The sequence below is a fragment of the Symsagittifera roscoffensis genome, chromosome 10 (genome assembly GCF_963678635.1).
Source record: "Symsagittifera roscoffensis chromosome 10, txSymRosc1.1, whole genome shotgun sequence".
Classification (NCBI taxonomy): domain Eukaryota; kingdom Metazoa; phylum Xenacoelomorpha; order Acoela; family Convolutidae; genus Symsagittifera; species Symsagittifera roscoffensis.
The window spans coordinates 19,554,921-19,574,356 of NC_087071.1; the positions used below are offsets into that span (position 1 = coordinate 19,554,921).

General features: G+C 34.9%; 1 protein-coding gene across 1 annotated transcript in view; it reads left to right on the plus strand.

Annotated features, from left to right (window-relative positions):
- Positions 1 to 4,614: 4,614 nt before the first annotated feature.
- The window catches only part of LOC134855414 (uncharacterized), a 74,553-nt gene continuing 59,731 nt past the window's right edge, over positions 4,615 to 19,436 (plus strand). The window contains exon 1 of the mRNA XM_063871928.1: positions 4,615 to 6,031. Coding sequence (XP_063727998.1) covers positions 4,973 to 6,031 — 1,059 coding nt within the window. The 5' untranslated portion in view covers positions 4,615 to 4,972. The remainder of the gene's footprint in view (positions 6,032 to 19,436) is intronic.

Below are 19,436 nucleotides of genomic sequence, written 5' to 3' on the forward strand. Positions count from 1 at the left end.
GACAAGCATAAGAGAATCAGACCCTTGATGTGATCTATAAATCAATATAAAAACTTGCTCCAAAATCTCGCTACATTTCAATCACCATTTAGAAATCTGAAGCAAAAAGAAAACAACTTTCATGGACTAAGAACACAAAACTGCTTTAGACCAAATCAAATTAGAAGTCTCGAAGGACGTAAAAAGTCGTAGATTCAAAGCTTAAGAGAAAACAAAAGCATTTGCAACGCGTGACATTTGGAATTTGGGGCTTCTTTTTAACAAACTCACACTGGTGTGTGGAAACCATTTGCTCTCCCTTCTCGTTTTTTAATTGCAGATTGCTAAAAAAACAACACAAAAGAATTGGAGCTGTTTGATTTCGTATGGTCAAAGCTACTTATTGGGATCTTAATTTAAAGTGCAACAAACCATAAAGAATTTATTGGAGCCTTGCGTGGTGGTACGTAAGCAAAAACAACCCAAAGAGCTGAAAAAGACGGGCAGATTAATTATTGTCTTTTCTAAACGATTTTTGAGTTAAACGTATGACAGATATGGGATTCTTTGTTTACCATCCAGACATTCTTGCCGTCCACCAAACAAATCTAGGGCAATCTCGAAAAGTCATGAAACATTTGTCAGAGCTTCAATCGATGATATAAGCCTCCATTTTTATTAAACAAGGTAAGATGAAAGTCTGAACCAAACAGCGAGGGATTTTTTTTAAATAGAAGTTTTAGCGCCCACGAATAGTGCTTTGTGATCGGCAAAACTAGAACTAGATTGACAAAAACAAGATTGAAGAAGGAAAGGTCATCAAGGAATCCATACGAGAACAACTTATTGGCTACGCCGTTAAACAGCTCGAATGATTACGCGAACAGGCCAAGCAAACAGTCAGCCTTAAAAATTTGTAGTTTTAAAAACAATGATTGTTCCAAAATTGTCACCTTCCGGTTCATGAGATACTTCAGAAAATATCACTTTAAAACACATCCAAAACACTTTTTCGCCAGACTATCAGGAACCTAACCTTAACTGAAAACATTCTCTTTAAATGGCCAGAGAGAATTGATACCAGCTTCATGGCTTCACTGAAAGAAAAGACATGATATTTGGAAAAAATCAAAAAGCAATTGTTCATTATCAAAAACAGGATATTGCACGAGCGCGAAATTATTGCAAAGTTTTTATCGACAATAGACTTGCAAAGTCATGGAAAGTTGGTTAACCCAGCGTATTTCAAAGTACGAATGCTAGCAAGACTCCACGGAGCAAATCAGTGGCAATTTGCAAACTAAACCGTATAGCCTGCTTGCAGTATGTTTGGTGGCCAAAGATACATCTTGAGACAAAGGTTTACGGATAAAACTGAATTGAACGTGAGAAAACGGATAAGAAGTTAAGACCACTGTTACCTGATTTAGATTTTGGCAAACTACTACCCGTAGTGGCAAAATGAAGATATGTAAGTCTTCTTCGCTGTGCTCCTACTCATAGTTTGTGTAACGCTCGTTTTTCTAAACTTCTTTCAGCCCAAACTACAAATAGCAGCTCATCAAAAGAACTATCATCAACTTCTCACAAAATTAAATAGCATTTTGCTTGGCTTTCCTATAATCATCAGATATACCAGGATCAGGTTTACCGCGCAAGAAGTAAAAGAAACGGGGTTGTGGAAAATTCTAATAACAACTTCGTTAGAAGTCTTAGTAACCTTTACTAACTCACAAGGGAAGCAGATTCAAATCGCTCAAGAAAAAAAAACTCTTTCTTAAACTGGCGACGTTAACAATTTGAAACTTTTTTGAAATATTCAGCAGCGATCTTCGAACTGTTTGTGTTGAAGCCACTTTCAGCAGGACATGACAAAACCGGGCATGAGTCGGTTGAACAACCATTAAAATGAAAATTGAACTCTGATCAGATTATTCTAGGATTAGATAAAGGGATTCAGCGTTTAAGTGAAGCTGATGGGGTTGATTGGGATGCCCCGGACCATAAAAACAGTCATCCTAAACGATTATCAGAAAAACTACAGACAAGTTTACAAAAGCGACAAAAAATATCCCCACAAGTGCCGGTAACTCTGTGAAGACTTTAGAACAATCGGATAAACATGAAGCCCTAGTCATACCGTTAAAGAACCTATCTGCTGTCAAGAGGCCAAATACGAAACCAGCAGTAAAAAGACAAGTCAATTCGAGAATGAAAAGTCAACTGAAAAAATTTTACGCAACAAGTGACCGAAAAATAGTTGTTGGAAGCTCGCAAAACAAAATAATTTGCAGAAATAATCTGGCCGAATTAAAAAAAATATCGCAGGAAGGAGCGCAGCGGTGTGTAGCTCAAAAGACACCCTTATAAAAGAGATAGAAGAAGCTCAGTTGATTAGTCTGAAAACAACGCTCGATCCTGACAATATGCGAATTTAAGCGAACCCAGAGATTATTACCATACCAGAATATGCAATGAACAAGAATCTTCGACAGGAATACTATCTCTAATTCTGATGATGATCCAAGTGAGTCTCAATTTCTTGATAACCTCAAAAGAACCTCTACGCTTAATCGTCAGCTGGACAAACCGGAAGCTGGACAAACCGAGCCCTGCAGTTATTAACAGTAGTCCCAACAAATTTACAGCTTCAAACATCACTGCATACCAATTTATTTATAGCACCGGTGAACAGCCAACGATTATTAGCAGCACTGCTAATGCCACTTCATTTTTGCCACTCAGGCCTGAAAAAAATCGATCAAACCAAAAAGGGAAATAATCCTTTCGCCATCTCAAAAATTTCGACCGGTCGAGGTGGTGAGTTCAGAGACAAATTGGAAAAAAAACGACCATCTGAGAAAAATCGCCTTAAAATATCCGGCAAAATTAGCTTAAGCAAAGTCGTTGAGAAAGAGTGACAAGCTTTCAGATGGCGCGAAACGAAATGCGCCATCCTATGAACTCACCGATACCATCGAAACAGTCAGACACAACAATCGTCCACTAAGAGCAACACAACCGCTATAATTACTGGGAGATAGGGTGTTCACCAGCGTAGTGGAACAAAAATAGGAAGAAAGCTCGGGTAAATGTGAACACATAGACAAACCAACGCTGTGAACTGAGGCCTCTTGAAACGATTACCTTGGAGATGCCGCCTTTGACCTCAGAATTAAGCTCCGCAAATTGAACGAATTGAATACTTGCAAGGCTGTCCTAAAATACCACATTCAACCGAATTGCTTCGACGGTCTCATTCAAAGCTGCAAAGGCTCCCCATCTCCTGTCGAAGTCGAAAGAGCCCCAGTTGAACAGTGGTTTCAACTTGACTCTATCTTCGACACTATAGATGTCATTGGAAGACCCAAAAAAAAAGAATGAACTGATATACTGGTCGATTCAGTGTTGCTGCTGAACCTCTAAATCTAATACCATATTTTTGTTTCTATTTAGTATTGTTGCTGTTCGTTTGTTGTTATTGATTTTGATCAATGAATTTAACTGTTAATTACTTTTGACACCATTTTAGACTGTTTTTACAAATAGTTTAATTTAGTTATAAGTTTTCGTTCCGAAATTGTCTAACTGGAACCCACTTTACGAGTTTTTTTACAGAGAAAAAGCTCAATCTGTATTAAGCTCAAGCTCTTAATTAAATCAACATTGGCGTTAAGAAGAAAATTTTCATCAATTTGTATTCAATATTGAAGAGGATGAATTTTTTCCATTTCACAGTTATCGGACAAAAACCAAATTAGTGAACAAGTGAGAAGAAGCAGTCTTCTTCTGATATACAAAAAGCTTTTTTTTTTGCAATGTCCAAAGCTGCAATTTTGACCAACGGTGCAGTTCACCGAATTTCTAATTCTTCGTAAGAAATTCAACCATCATTTAAGCCCACGAGACATTTTCTCATCTGAGCAAACTTCATGGTACGCACACATACTTATTACTGTGCCGCCAATCTTTTCATTGTCGCGGCATATAGTGGGTAGAAGTTTTCGGCCGTTTGAACTTTTTCTCACTAAAGAACAGCTGGTTTTGCCATAACTGCAAACGTTCCTTCATAAACTCCGATGCAATGATAATTTATTCCTATTGAATTATTAAATTAAATGAAAATGGAGATCCATCGAAGGTGCATAATAACTTTTAGCATACCTACGACCATAAACAATTAGATCGTCCATATTATAATAAATATTTTTTGAACTTCCCGCTGAAAAGGTACTCTAAATAGATTGCGCACTCTCTAAATGGATCTCGGTATAATTTAGTACATTTTTGATGGCTAGTGCTGATAATAACTTTCATTTTTTGAAGTAAAAAAAAAACGTTTGATTTTTTTAAAAATTGAAATTTTAGCCAATCAAAATGAAGCATTAGCATTGCTTTTTCCGGCCTTCAAAAATGGCAAAAAAGAAATTTATAAAGCTCATTTTGTTTAAAATAATAAAACAGAGTATTTTTTACCATCTTTATTTATAAAAATCATTAATATTGGGTTACTTTCTTAGTTACAAGAGTCTGAAACCTCAGTGATTAATTAAATTCAGAAATCAAAAAGGAAAAATTATTTTTTAATTGTCCCAGTTAATTTGTCGAATATTTATTTATTTTTAGAAACTTCAGCAGGAGCTTTGCAGGCATAAAAACAATAAGTATTAACTAATAATTCTTCTGAGAGTCATCAAAATTTTAAAAACTCGTTACTCAATTAAAATCAAGAAATCAGGCATTTTTTTGACACTGATAATTTTTAAGAAGAATAATTTTCATACAAGAAAACTGTAGTTTTTATTTTCATTTTACTTTGTTAATTAAGCTCTGGACAAAAATTCATCTCTAATATCAACTTATCCGCGAGAAACGTGCCAATTATTTTTCAGCCGCACTTATATTTTCTTGTTTGAAATACTTCGTTATTACACCTTCGAAAATCTTATCATTGCTTAGCCCCAGATTTGTTTCAACAGATAATAAATTCAAAATGTCATTCCAACCAATACTTTCAAATAACACAACAGAAACAGGGCCAGTTTTGAACTCAAATTTGTCGCAGTTCGAGTCCGTTTTTTGGTTCAGCCCTTTAGAATGCACGACTATTGGCATCGGTTTTTACTCGGCTGCTCTCGTCGGATCTTTTCTTAACACTTCGGTTCTAGTCGTGCTTTGTCACGTTCTGTTTCGCGACATTCGCAAATCAGGTTCGGATTTCTTAATTGCTGTGTTGACCTCTCTTGACCTCTGCGCCACAACTGTCGTGTTCGTTCTCGAAGGAGCTCATTTCATGTCTCCAGCTTGCAACGACGGACCCTCGGAATTCATGTTTGTCGTCACGTTTTTCCTCGAAACATCCTCTGCTCTGTCATTGCTAAACATCGCTTTATTTCGATATTCCAAAATCTGTCTTGTAAACGTTCTTAACATCGACTTCAGACAAACTTGTAATATGACACTGGCAAACGTCGCAGCTTCGATAGTTGCGACGATTCTTGCAGTGTTATGCAATAATCCCAAATGGAGTCGACTTTCGATGCTCATTTACCTGTCGACTATTTTCATTGTTTTCATCCTAATGGGAATTCTCTACTTAACCGCTTACTTGTCTCTTCGTAAACGATCAAATCAAGCGCGACTGCGGAACGCTAGAAGAGTCAACTTCGCCAAGTTATCTAACGTGACTACCGCGACTATACCTGTTGACGACATCAATGGAAACGGCGGCGGGCATTTAGTTGAACACAAAGTGCCCGAGGACGAAAACGAAAAGCTGCAGATGAGTTCAAATAAATTGAAAGTGTCGGTTGAAATGCAGCAAGGGGGATCCAAGGAGCCCGGGGGTTCCAGAGGATCCCAGATCTCGACAAAAGAAAATTCTCCGGCAAAGACAGCGATCGAGCTGATGACTGAGCGATCGGCTAAAGTGTTCATCGTAATAACGCTGCTGTATGTGTTTTGTTTCATGCCCAACGCTACTCTGACATTCACCCTGCTCCAGATGGGTCCGAAAAAGTTCTTCCGGATGTCACTGCCTGTCGTTGCGCAGGTTTGTAATTTAAATGTTTTGGTTGAAAAAAAAATAGGGAAACAAAACAGGGGCGGATCTAGGATTTTCTCGAGGGGGGGGGGGTGGATTTTCAAAAATGTTTCCAAAATTTTGACGAACTTTTTTTTTTGGTCGACCAAATTGATTTTTTGATTTCGATCTCTCCCAAAGCACTGTTTTGCCCCTATTTTGGCTAAATTTTGTGCGCCGCAGGCAAATTTTTGAAAAAAACAGTCAAAAAAGCCGTTTTTTGGCCCTTTTTGAAAAATTTTGACAAAAAATTCGCGTTTTTTTGGCGCGCGCTCCCCCTCAAAGTTGGTATATATTGGCGCCTAAGGCGATTTTAGAAAAACTTTAGGGTCGGTCGGCCAAAAATGGATTTCTGAAAAAGTATCAATGGGGGGACCCTTTGGGTCGGCAGGGGGTCGAATCCCTGAGGGGGGGGGGGGCGTCCGCCCCCCCCCCCTAAATCCGCCCCTGAAACAAAAGGAAACAAAGTTCGAAGAAACAAAAAATAAGTATACTTTTCCAAATTGCTGTTTATGATAAATAATTTTACAAACAACGGTTCTTTAAATAGCAGCAAATCGAAATAAGGACAAAGTATCGCAAGTATTGGATATCACTAAATCTTTATTTGGCGGTCATTCAACTTTCCGCTGTTGAGCCAGAGTTGCGTTGAATATACATGAGGCCATATTTCAAGGATGCTTGTTTATAAAAAATATTTGTGAAACAGGTTTTTAGATTTTGTGAAAGTAGCACAAAAAGCAGCAATCACATTATTTGTTGCAATGAGTTTGTTTTTTGTTTTTTAAAACCTGTTTGCTTCTAGAAAATTTACTCTAGTTTTTCTTGAAACGGAAATGTCTTTACTTCGCACAACTGGTTGATTTACATTTATTTTCATTTTGAGAAATTGTCCCGAATTATTTCTCCGGGTTGACCAAAAATGCTAGTCATATAATTTCCTATACAGAAAAAAATAATTATACAAACTTCATGTAAGTCCATAAGATCAGAAAACTTCTTGAATAGTTTATGATTAGGAGTATAAAAACTTTATGACAAGCATTTTTCCTAAGATCAAATTAGTTTATTTTTCTTATAATTAATTTTGAAATTTTTGGGTTTTGTTCATAACCGACCGCAAGTGACGGAGATTTGATAACGCAAAGCTTGAGTCACCAAATGATTAACGATCTGGCTTTACAAGGTTATTAAAACGACCTGATATAACTGTTTCACCCAAAAAATATTATGAAAATATCACACTTCTAAATATTTACAAAAACTAGCAAAAAACTTAAATTCGAGTGTCAACTTTGAACTCATAAATCATATCAAAACAAACTAAATAAGAATTTGAGTGTTTTCAAAAAAATCATGGTGTCGATTTCTGTAAAGGGGGTCAAATCCGCCCTTTTTTCTAATGATACAGCAATTTTCATGCCAAAAAAACTATCTTCTAAATTTTATTAATCTTAAAAATTTTTGAAGTTTGTGTGTTTAGTTTTTTTTTTTCATAAACGTAGTGTATAGAATAAGATGGTTAGCATTTTTGGTCTATCTTCACAATTCAAAGTTAACCCGCTTCCTGGTCAACGTTTGCGCGTCCTCTGGATTACTTTTTTAAAATGGTACAAAATTGAAATGAAGAAGGAAATAAAGATCATAAGTTGATGAAATTTTTGCTCAAAAAAGGATAACAAAAATAGGAAAAGCTATACAAGAAATCATTATTTTCACATTTTTCGCTAAATTTTTGTGAGAAACTTTTGGAAATTTTCAGGGCATCATCTTTTTTTGTAAATACAGTTAGAAGCGCAGACAGTTGAAATAAGATCCTTAAAAATGTTTTCTAGCTTTGAAAACTATGTTCATAAAGGCCCAATCTACGTCAAAAAGCGATTTTTACATGCAGTTAAACAAGGCTGCATGTTAAACTTTCTTTTACAAGCAGTTTTATACATCGGGAGTAATTATTTAAAAGCAAAAAAAAACAAAAACAACCATTTGAGAACGAATACATTACTTGCAGACCATTTTTGTATTCTTTTGCTCTCATCTTGATCATTTTGAGTTATGTTTTTCAAAAAAATTTCGTTTAACAATTTTTTTTAGAAAATCAGTTCTGGAATTACTTTGAATTATTCAACGTTAAGTTACTCAACAAGTAATTGCAATAAAATTTTGCATCAATTTATTTTTTGTAAATACTTCTTTGGTGCCGCCTGGTCAGAATATTTTTGGCTACTGAAAAATTTCTAAAATTAAAGAAACCCAAGTAATCATACTTATCTCCTCTAAAAGAATTGCAATCACTAAACAGTTTTTTTTATTCGATTATCGTTCGGAACAAACAACAGACGAGGTAGCATTATGAAAATACATTGAAATTGGAATGTTTTGAGCTGAATGAGTTGAAAAACAAGAAAACAACATTTGTTTGACCCTATCCAATTATTTTCATCCTTTTGTTTTCAGTCCTCAATGTAAGGTCCATGATGTCTTCGAACTTCCTATGAAAAAAAAATGTTACATTTTCTTTACTATTTAGTACTTGATTCATCTGAAGGTGGATTCAGATTTTTGGGAATTGCAAACTTTACTCAATCAATTTTTTTTATATATTCGTAGATTGAGAGATTTATTTTGTCAGTCAAGGTGGCACGGAGGAGCCTATACATGATTCTACTGCTTTTTCTAATTTAAGGTTTCGGACTAAGTGAATAAGCTCTCCCCTAAATAAATTTAGGGGAGGGGAATTCACTTGCTTAAAAGTAATATTTTTCAGCCAATCAGATTTGGCATTACATGGCGGCCTTAAGTCTTGATTTTGCCATTTATTTTTAGGGATACATAGACAAGACTGCTCGTATCAGGGCGAAGCCCTGAATGTTCCGACTGCCTTTTAAGGTCGAGGGAGCAGAAATAACTTGAAAAAATAAAATAAATAAAAAATAATTTTTTTTAAATTTAAGATCTTTTGCGGAAATCATCTCCCCACATGCCATATGAACTAAAAAATGATAGAGTTCGAACCTATTAACAATTGAATCATGGCAAATAAGCTTCCTTCAACCATTTTGAAACTATTTCTAAGACGGATTTAATGTCCGCTTACGCATTAATTGCGCGAAATACATCACGCGTTAATTGTCCCAAATTGGCCAAAATGGCAGTTGTTAAACCCCCATAAGTTGACGAAAAAAAACAAAAAATGCTCACGGGTGAAATATCTTTTCAAATTTAAGCTCAGGACAACAAAAGTTTTCGATTGATAAAAAAAAGTTTCGTCAAAACTAGCTAGTTAGAAAGTCGAAGTTTGTCTGAAGAAAAAAAAACCCCCCCGAGCAAAAATATTCCATTATTTTCGTATCGAAAGTCGGAACAACAAGAAGTTAGGTGCTGCTTTCAGGTTAGGTGTAAATTTTTATAACAAGTTTTCGCAAACACTTCAGACACGCTAAATTCTCAAAAACTGCAAAATTCTGTTATTAGCGAGTGACCTAAACTAAAGTCTCAGAAGGGAGTCATGAGTTTAACACTGCCTGAGAAGTTAAGACAACCAATTGTTACAGCAAACCTCACCAATTGAGATACCGGCATCCAAACGTAGGCGTAAATTATCTATTATTACGGATTTCTTATGTTGGTTTTTGACAATTCTAAGTGATTATAATTACCAAAATTAGGTGTTCAAACGATTATTATCGTGTTAATTTTCAGGAGATTATTAATTTTTAAAATCGGTTATAAATGATTATAATTCATACAAAAAGCTCTGTAAATCAATTTAGTTAAGTATAATCAATTATAATCCATTACTTTGCCAAAGGTTTGTCAAACCTAAAATATATTTTTCTTATATCCTGGTGGTTATTGTTTTATATCAATGACAAAATCTCCAAAAACGAGACTTCCTGTAACACTTTGGTTCATCTGAGCACAAAGCCTAGCCACAAAACAAATTCAAAGAGATCCTTCATATTAGTTAAAAGCTTTCCTACAAGCTAAAAATAATTTTTCCGAATAACTCATTTAAATAAAGCAGTGTGCTGTTATTTTGGTGGATGTACAATTTTAAAATATAGAATATGAAACACTACCATAGAGAAGTAATGAAAATAATTTCACATAAGCCAAAGTCTACGAAAAGCATAAAATCTAAATGATTCAGATGCAAGATCGAGACAAAAAGGTCAAACAAGCTAATATGATCGATTATCATTACCAGACCAGACTGAGCATTTTGTGAACTTTAAGCGGAATCCACAGTTTTGCGATTTTATTTGATATGCCTTGCTGTTATGAATTCCACGGATAAAAAGCTATAACACTATATGGCTGAAAAATGCTTCAAAAACCGCAACAAAATTTGGAGAAACCGCAACAAAAATTACGGAAACCAGAACAGTTGGTCGAATCGTAAACAAATAAAAATATATGTGTTCAGTAAACCTAAGCTGCCGTGAAATCCGTAACTCTAAGTGAGATCAGCGAATCGTAAGTGGAATCCGCAAACTGTAAGTGGATTCTGCAAAATGTAAGTTAAACCTGCATAAGTTTGTGGAATCCGCTTACATTTGCTAAGTCCGGAACAACTACCTGTATTCGCTCGTTGCGGAATCCGCTAAAACAATTAGAGAGCGACAAAATTACCGTTAGAGGTTTTTTTGAGCGGAATCCAAGTAAATTTTGTAAGTCGAACATACTTAAAATTTAGAGCATGTTTGAAGACTTGTCTGTGGAATTCTGGAACAGGCAAACACGAAATGGTGCGACTATCCAGTGCACAGTCTTGCCTCGTAATGTTGATAGATTTTTGTGGGAAACATCTGTATTAGAATTTAGGATAAAAAACCAATCGATTATAATCAATTACAATTGAGTATAATTGTAACTAACAATTTATGGTTAAGTAATTGATTATAATTGATTAAAATGTATTATAATTGATTATAATTTGTTATCAAAAAGAGAGTTTACTTTCGATTATTAATTGATTAAAATCAATTTTTTTCTCAACTTTTTTCTCAAATCGAGACTGGTATTAAATCATGATATAATTGAGTTTTAATGCTTGTAACTGTGTGCCGGTACATTACCAGGTCAGGCGCGCAATTTTGTGTTTTTATATTCCTGGATCACAAAGATAAGTCTTCAAACACGTTAAGATTTGGTCAGAACGATCAAAGAAAATGAAAGAAGAACAAATGGGGTGTTTTTGTTTCAAAACTTCACGATATGCACAGTTTGGCCTCGTAAGGTACAGGGTTAAAAAATGAACTCTGGAAATTTTTTTTTTGTCGTATTTCGAAAGAAAAAAAAACAGAGGCCTTGTTTAATTTCAGTTTAATGACTGGTAGGTAGTTGGCAATTTTCTGCGCTGCTCTTTTTTGTCACGAAAGTGTCGTGTCTCCTCCTGACTTGAAAAAATGCTGAACAAAAATATCGAGCAGAAAAATTTCGCCTGCTGAACCAAAAACTCGAGTTGGTAAATTTTGCGCAAATTTTGTTTGCTTATCAAAAAAGTTTTGTTTTTTTTTGTTTCTTTTTAAAAATAAAGAAGTTATAAAAATTAAAACTGTATGAACTTGTGGATTGTTTGCAAGGTTTTTGTTTCTCTAGGGATAAACTTAGATGAAATGAGCCCACCTCAAATGTATGGCACTCAATTTAGTGTGTGTTATTCTCTAGAACTCGGAAAGAAAACTCTAAATTTTTGCTGGCACGATCAAACACAAAAGAAAGCACAATATCAACAATATCAAAGATAGCCGTCGGAATCTTTTTGCGCTAATAATTCGGTTTTGCAATCTTCAAAATTCGTCCTTATTTTCAGGGATTTCAAATCTACATTGATCAAGAATTGGTTAAACAAAACTTTTCCAAACTTTTATAGAAAAGATTGATACCATTGTGGTACTCTATTCGAGTTTCCACTCAAAAACCATTTAAAATTTGCGCGGTTTGAGCGTTTATATTAGACAATTGTGCTCAAACCATTCGAAAACCGCCAAAGTTTAGCTAGAAACAATCATTTGTTCAAACTTGCAAAAAAACCGCTCAACTACAAGCAAGAAACGCTCAAACCGATCAAATCTTGACACTTTTTTCCAGAAAATTATCAACAGTTGTTTTTGTTTCAGAGCACACACAACCAGCCCTCTTAAAATCTGAACACAAAGCGTACCGCAATACCAATTTATAACCCAAAAATAACTTAAGATGTCTTGGGGTAAAAATTAATTGTCAATGCTGATTACTTCTAGAAAAAGTTAAATTAAAAATCGCTCAATGTTTTTAGAAAACCGATCAAAAATTGCTCACACCGCTCGTTCTTAAGCAAGATTTTGAGCGTAACCGTCTATTAAAAATCCTGAATCCATTCAAATTTTTAACTTGTGAACCAGAAAAATTAGTAAAAAATCAGTGTTTTTGATAATACAAAAAAATGCTTTTCGGTTTTCAACTGCCAATTTATTTGCTTTCAGCATATTTCTCGGTATTCGAGCAATTTAATTCCTTTTTTGATCTGAATCAAAACGACTAGGCTCGAACGAAACTTATAATTGATGTCACCTAGTGTAAGATTTGGTGAAAATTTAAATTTGTTGATATAAATATCATTGATAAGATGGCACTCAAATATGGAAATTTAAAAAAAGAAACAGTTGAATCTCAAAAATGAAGACAGATCAAATCTGTGTCAAATGTACTTTATCCTATCGACGTCACTTTAACGGAATTTTAATTTAATTTAACGTAAAATAAACTTCAACACTTTTTATGTTAATCGATAAGCGCTGATAAAACGCTGAAGCTGATACTACTTATCCCAATATTGTCACATCAAGTTTCTTCACAAAAAGCGTAAGAAAATGGTAGAAAGTCATGCAAAAACTTAATTCGCATAAGCTGCAGAAAAATAAAAAACCTGATATAACTGGTTTTGATTGTTCGTTGAAAACAACTTTTAAATTATATACTATAATTTAGTTCTGATAACTCAACTTTTCCGAATAATTCAGAACTTTTTTTTCTAATTTTACGATTGACTTTGTTTTGTAAATCGAATAAAATAACTGAAAATAAAATCAATGCTATTCAAAAAAAATTTTGCAGTCTTTCCGCCAATTGAGCAGATTTTCAGTTTTTTGAGACCATCAATTCTTTGACAATACAAAACTTCTTGGAAGATTCCGGGGAGAGATGTTTTAACCAAATTTCCGAATTTTTCCGATGACAAGTACATCAAAAACGTAAAAAGTCGGCCAGAACGTGGAAGGCTCCGCCCTGATACGAGCACTCTTGCTGTTCCAGTTTTTGAAATAAATCATGGAGGTTTAAAATGGGAATGCTTTTTGGCCATTTGAAAAAATTATGCTTGCTATTGACCAGTTTAGTAACAACGCGTTGGATAAACACAAAAAAAAACAATGGCTCAGAAAGCTCCAAAATGAGTTGAGACAATTATTTTGTTCAAATAACGCGCTAGAAAAACTGTTACAAATCAATAAACACTATAAATTACGAGTGAGAAAAAACGTGCGTAAAACAAGTTTAAAAAACTTTTTTCTCTTAATTCGAATTTAAAAAAAAAAACTTTTTTATCACGGTGAAGCCCCGATTGTTTTGACTGCACTTAAAGGGCAAAAGAAAATCTTTTAGGTTGAGTTATTGACGCAATACGTGAAAAAAAAAGAAAAAAACCGTTATTTTTATTTCATTTTTTTTGATGTTATCCCCCTACACGCAATGTAAAATTCAAAGAACTTTGTTATAGTTTTGAACAGCGTTGTCTAGTATTGTCTACTGAATTGCTGTCGACAAAATTGCTGGCATAAATCACTTTGGAACGCAATAAATTGCTCTTACGCAAGTCATCGGCAATTAGTCGAATTAGCAAATTTTCCAACCCCATAACTTCAAAAAAAATCCTTCAAAATAATCTTAAAAATTTGATCAAAAAACAATATCTCACAACTGGTACAAAAATGTTTCTTCAAAAAAGCTTAGTTAAATGGTCGAAAGCTGACTCAATAAAAAAACCATCCGAATCGTACAGACAAGACATGCAATACAATTCATATTGTAGCAAAGACCTTAAAAAAACTATTTGCATCGATCTACAGCCTTTTTATTTTGACACGAAAGAAAGTTTTAAAGAAAAGTAAAATTTATTTTATGTATGTTATATTCAAGAGTCCAATTTTGCTATGGTTATCAAGGAAACAGAAAATAACTGAATAAGAAGCTCAAGTTCTCATCAAATTCAATTTAAAAACCTGAAAAACGGAAACTATTTTCTCGAAACCAAGATTACTCTTCGATAGAATGCGCAACACAACTAAAAAAACGTTAATATGATACCCTACTTGAACCCCACATAAGTAAAAAAAAACTGAATGCAAAACACACTACGTCATAATACCGTGTACTCTAATGGGAGCTGGTCGATAAATTAACCGCCGCTGAAATTTTTTCTACGGGTAAAAAAATTAATATAGTTGAAAGGCATAGGTGAATCCTTCAATGGTTAAATAACTAGTTTGTTTTGAGCAAATAGAGTTTTTGATCAATAACACAGCTTTTATCAAACCTAAAGGTTCCATATACAATCAAAATTTTTTCTAAAGTAGTTTTTGCTGTCATGAAATTTTGAATTTTTTGATAGCTTTCGCATGATAACACCGCGAGTGGAAGTTGGTTTCTTTGTTGTTGTCGATTTTTGTGGTTTCTACTAATGAGAGCACTTCGGAAGTTTGAGTGCATATTTGGACTTTTTTTTAAGGTTCTGTTCATAACTTGAGTACACTTTTTGGAAAAAAAAATCCGCTTTTTAAAGTCCTTGTGCCTAAGAACTCATAATAAGGTTTCGTTACGTCCGATCATGGTTTTGCGTGTATAATTATTTGTTAATTTTTGTAGTAAGAAAGTCAAATGAAGTAAACAAGCGCAGAACAAAATTCCTCCAAATTTTAGTGGCCAGAATAGCGATTTAAAGTTTTTTTCTTCAGAATACAATTATTAAAAGTACAATAATAAGCTAAAATTTGTGGAAAAAAAATAGTTACAATAAATCAATTTCGCTGAGATTTTGATGAATTGAGGATGCCCTGCAAAAATTTAGGTTTTTTAGGTCAAATCTAAATGTTAGGCAATATAATCGATTTTTTTCTACCCTAAGAATCCGTTTACTTCATTCTAATTCAATTAGATATAAAAATGGGCTATCGTAAATCGATTTTCATACAGCATGTTATCCGTAGGAACAACTATTTTGAATCGATTTCAATTTCAAGTTTTTAGGTTTTTCAAAAAATCTGCTTTTCAGCTCTAATCCCATCTCATTTAATGCAAACTATACGCAGTCGCTAATTGATGGCGTTCAAGGTTGAATTTTTTTCCAATTTTATTGCAACAGCTTTTATCACAACATGCATTGAGTGGTTTGGTTGCCGTTTTATGTTACTTCAAGTTGTTTTTAGACTAAAAACTTGTTTCAAGCATTTGAAAAAAAAATGAAAATAAAACAACAGTTGTTTTTAGAACTGACCAAAAATTCCATTGACTTAGAACAGATTAAAATTGCTTTATGGAAACAATTTGAGTCTAGCAAGGAACTAATTGAGCTTATTAGGTTGCACAATCAATTTATTAAAATTGTGAAGGGGAAGGCAGCCCCGGGATAAGTGTGGTGCATGAAAATTAGATAAGTACTTTCAAGCAGACACCAAACGTTGAGACTAAAAATATTTTGGCGGAAATAATTGAAAGTCAATGAATATATAATGACGAAGTTTATTTTAAACTATCCGTTATAAGTTATATTTAGTTATATTCAAGGTTATTTTCTTTGTAGCAGAGCAAATTAGATTCAACTTTGTCTAGATTATCGAAAAGCTCAGGTTCTCATAAAATTAAATTTAAAATTTGGAAATTTTAAGTTAGTTTTCTCGACACCTGAGTGTTCCTAATACAATCAGAACTTTTTCTTAAATAGTTTTTTGTTATGAATTTTATATGTTTTTGATAACTTTCGCATGATAATAACTCGAGTCACAGTTGGTTTCCCTGATTATCTCGTTTTTTCTATGGGTTCGTATGAAAGAGCGCAGTTCGAATGAATACGAGCTAGAGCATTGGTCGTGACTAACTGTGTCCCTAATTTTTGATGAAAGCACTACTGAATGAGGTCAATGTTTTAGAATGGCGCCAAATGAGTCAAATTTCAGAAAAAAAAACTAAATTAATTGGATATTTTCAAAATTAACTGAAGGATGATCTTAAAAAAAGATCCAAAGTTTTGGACTGTTGATAACCTGTAGAGAACTATTTTTTGTGAACAAAAATCAGCTTTTTTAGGCCCCTGTGCATAAATATTAGCAATTTCGTTTCGTTACATACGATGATGGCTTTCCGTATATGATTTTTTGTTAGTTTTTATTGTATAAATGTCAAAAGAAGTAAAACACCTCGCACACAAATTTCCTCCCCATTTTTGTGACCGGAAAAACAATTTAAACTTGTATTGTTTTGTCTTAGTGTTTGTTTTACCGTTTTATTGGCCTAGAAGATCGAAAAATATCGAATTGATCGTCTAATGGTCATTTCGGTGAAAACCGGTCCTGAAATTTGGTCGTTTTTACCCGACTTTTAAAGAAAGAAACCTTTCGTTGTCCTTCTCAATAATTAAGCTCGGAAGATTGGTAGAACAGATGTAGCCTAGAATAGAAGAATTAGACAGCCTGAGAAAGGGATCCAGTCCGGCAAGACTCTATGTGTTCATAAGAAGATTTAGACAGCCTTGGAATCCAATCCCGCAAGCCCCTGTGTGTTTATAAGAAGACTTAGACAGCCTTGGTATCCAGTCCCGTAAAACCCTATGTGTTCATAAGAAGACTTAGACAGCCTTGGGTTCCAGTCCGGCAAGACTCTATGTGTTCATAAGAAGACTTAGACAGCCTTGGGATCCAGTGCGGCAAGACTCTATGTGTTCATAAGAAGACTTAGACATCCTTGGGATTCAGTCCGGCAAGACTCTATGTGTTCATAAGAAGACTTAGACAGCCTTTGGATCCAGTCCGGCAAGACTCTATGTGTTCATAAGAAGACTTAGACATCCTTGGGATTCAGTCCGGCAAGACTCTATGTGTTCATAAGAAGACTTAGACAGCCTTGGGATCCAGTCCCGCAAGTCCACATGTGTTCATAAGAAGACTTAGACAGCCTTGGGTTCCAGTCCAGCAAGTCCCTGTGTGTTTATAAGAAGACTTAGACAGCCTTGGGATCAGGTCCGGCAAGAATCTATGTGTTCATAAGAAGACTTAGACAGCCTTGGGATCCAGTCCCGCAAGTCCCTATTTGTTCATAAGAAGACTTAGACAGCCTTGGGATCCAGTTCCGCAGGTCCCTTTTTGTTTATAAGAAGACTTAGACAGCCTGGGATCCAGTTCCGCAAGTTGTTATGTGTTCATAAGAAGACTTAGACAGCCTTGGGATCCAGACCCGCTAGTCCCTATGTGTTCATAAGAAGATTTAGACTGCCTTGGGATCCAGTCCCACTACTCGCTGCTAATTTCTAGAAGAGTGGATGAACGAGGGCTAAAAATTGCACACAGTCCTTATTTCTGCCTCGTTTCGGTTCTGAGGTAGATCGGTCTCGAGTAGCGGGTTGATTGACAACATTTCATTTCATAGGTAAATTAACCGTAATTATCAGAAATTACAAGTCAACAAAGAATATCGAATTGACATAAATTTCGGTATTTAAAAGCAGAATTCAAGATCTTAAATTACGCAAAATGAAAACATTAGAAAATCAACTTTAAAACAGCGCCTGAGCAATTTGTGAACTTTGTTTTGATCTTTCAGTTTTCGTCTTCTCTCACACACTGTTCTTAGCTCACCAGAAAATTCATTAGTTACGACTTTGATTTTTCTCGCTATGAATCATAGCGAGAACAGTCCTCTCCCATGAAAAAATGTTTTAGAAAATTTTGACCGGTTGACATCATTTGTAGTCGCAGAAAATAACCACCTAGGCAGGGGCGGATTTAAGATTTTCTCGAGAGGGGAACGGCTTTTCAAAACATTTTTGAATATTTAAGACCTTTTTTTTAAGTCGCTTATCATGATTTTCCAAGCTCATTCAAAGCAGTAAGAAACACCCTGTTTTGCCCGAAATTTCTGCGCCGCTTTTTCGAAACTTTTTGGAAAACGTTCACCAAGAAATTGCGTTTTTTCGTCGCGCTCCCCCTTAAAAATTAGAATATACTATTATTGCCGAAGGCGCTTTTCGAAAAATTTTAGGATCAGCAAGCCAAAAATGGATATCTCAAAACAGTACAAAGAAGGGAGCTCGCTAAATCCGCCCCTGCACCTATGAGTTCATAAAAAAAAACAGGAATTGAGCCGCAAGTTAATTATTGGGAAAAAATGGCAATTTCAAGCTAGCTAGCTTTGAAAGTCAATTTTCTTCTGACTTTTTTTTTAATTGTGATGTTGGAATTTTTAGAAATACCCTAGTTAAAACTACGTTTGGAAAATAAAAATTGTCTGGAAAAGCAAGAAGCCAAGCTCAAACAACCCGTCAAATAATTTTTCAATTTTTAAGCCAAAACCTGTCGAGTAATGGTATTTCTTCTGTTGCGACGCAACAGTCTTACGGTTTTGAACTATCTGTTTTCCCCTCTCTATTTTTAATCCATTTTTGGGTGAAGTAATCGGTACATATGGGGCGTCGTAAACTTTGGACTGAGGTTGCCGGTAAATTTTCCACCAATGGCAGTGGTACCAGCGATGGCCAAAAAACGTAGTTGCCGAAACAAGCTTTCCTCGAGAATGAGATTCATTTTCAGAAACGTCTTCAACCGCGCGCTTCAACGGTTCTCCCTAATGTTTTAGAGCGTTCTTCTCTCTTGAGAAGTCCTAGTCGACGTTGTGCTCCGGTAATTTGAGAGGCGTCTTCTCCCAACTGTTAATCTTTGGCTATCAATCCAGGTTTTTTCAGTGCTTTTTTTTGGTTTTTAGCGAAACTACGCCCAATTTCCTGTATGATCTCCTGATTCCATTTTTCTCGATTTCATTTGACGACTGCACCTCTTTTGAATTATACACCGGCAACTTTCCCTTAAATGGGCCGGACCCTTTCGGGGATTGTATCGACTCCAGGATGAAAACCGTTTTGCTACTCAACGGTACATCGCTCTGCGGAGCGACTGAATTATTATTACTTTGAAGTAGCTTGCCAAAAGACATAGGCTTGCCAGATATTCTGTCTAAACTATATCTTTAAATCGTTTTTTGGATATTGTTGCATTAAGCTTCTAGATTTTTAGTTTTCTCAAATCTTAAAGTTGCTTGCAAAACGGTTTTCTTCAGACCAGGCATTAGA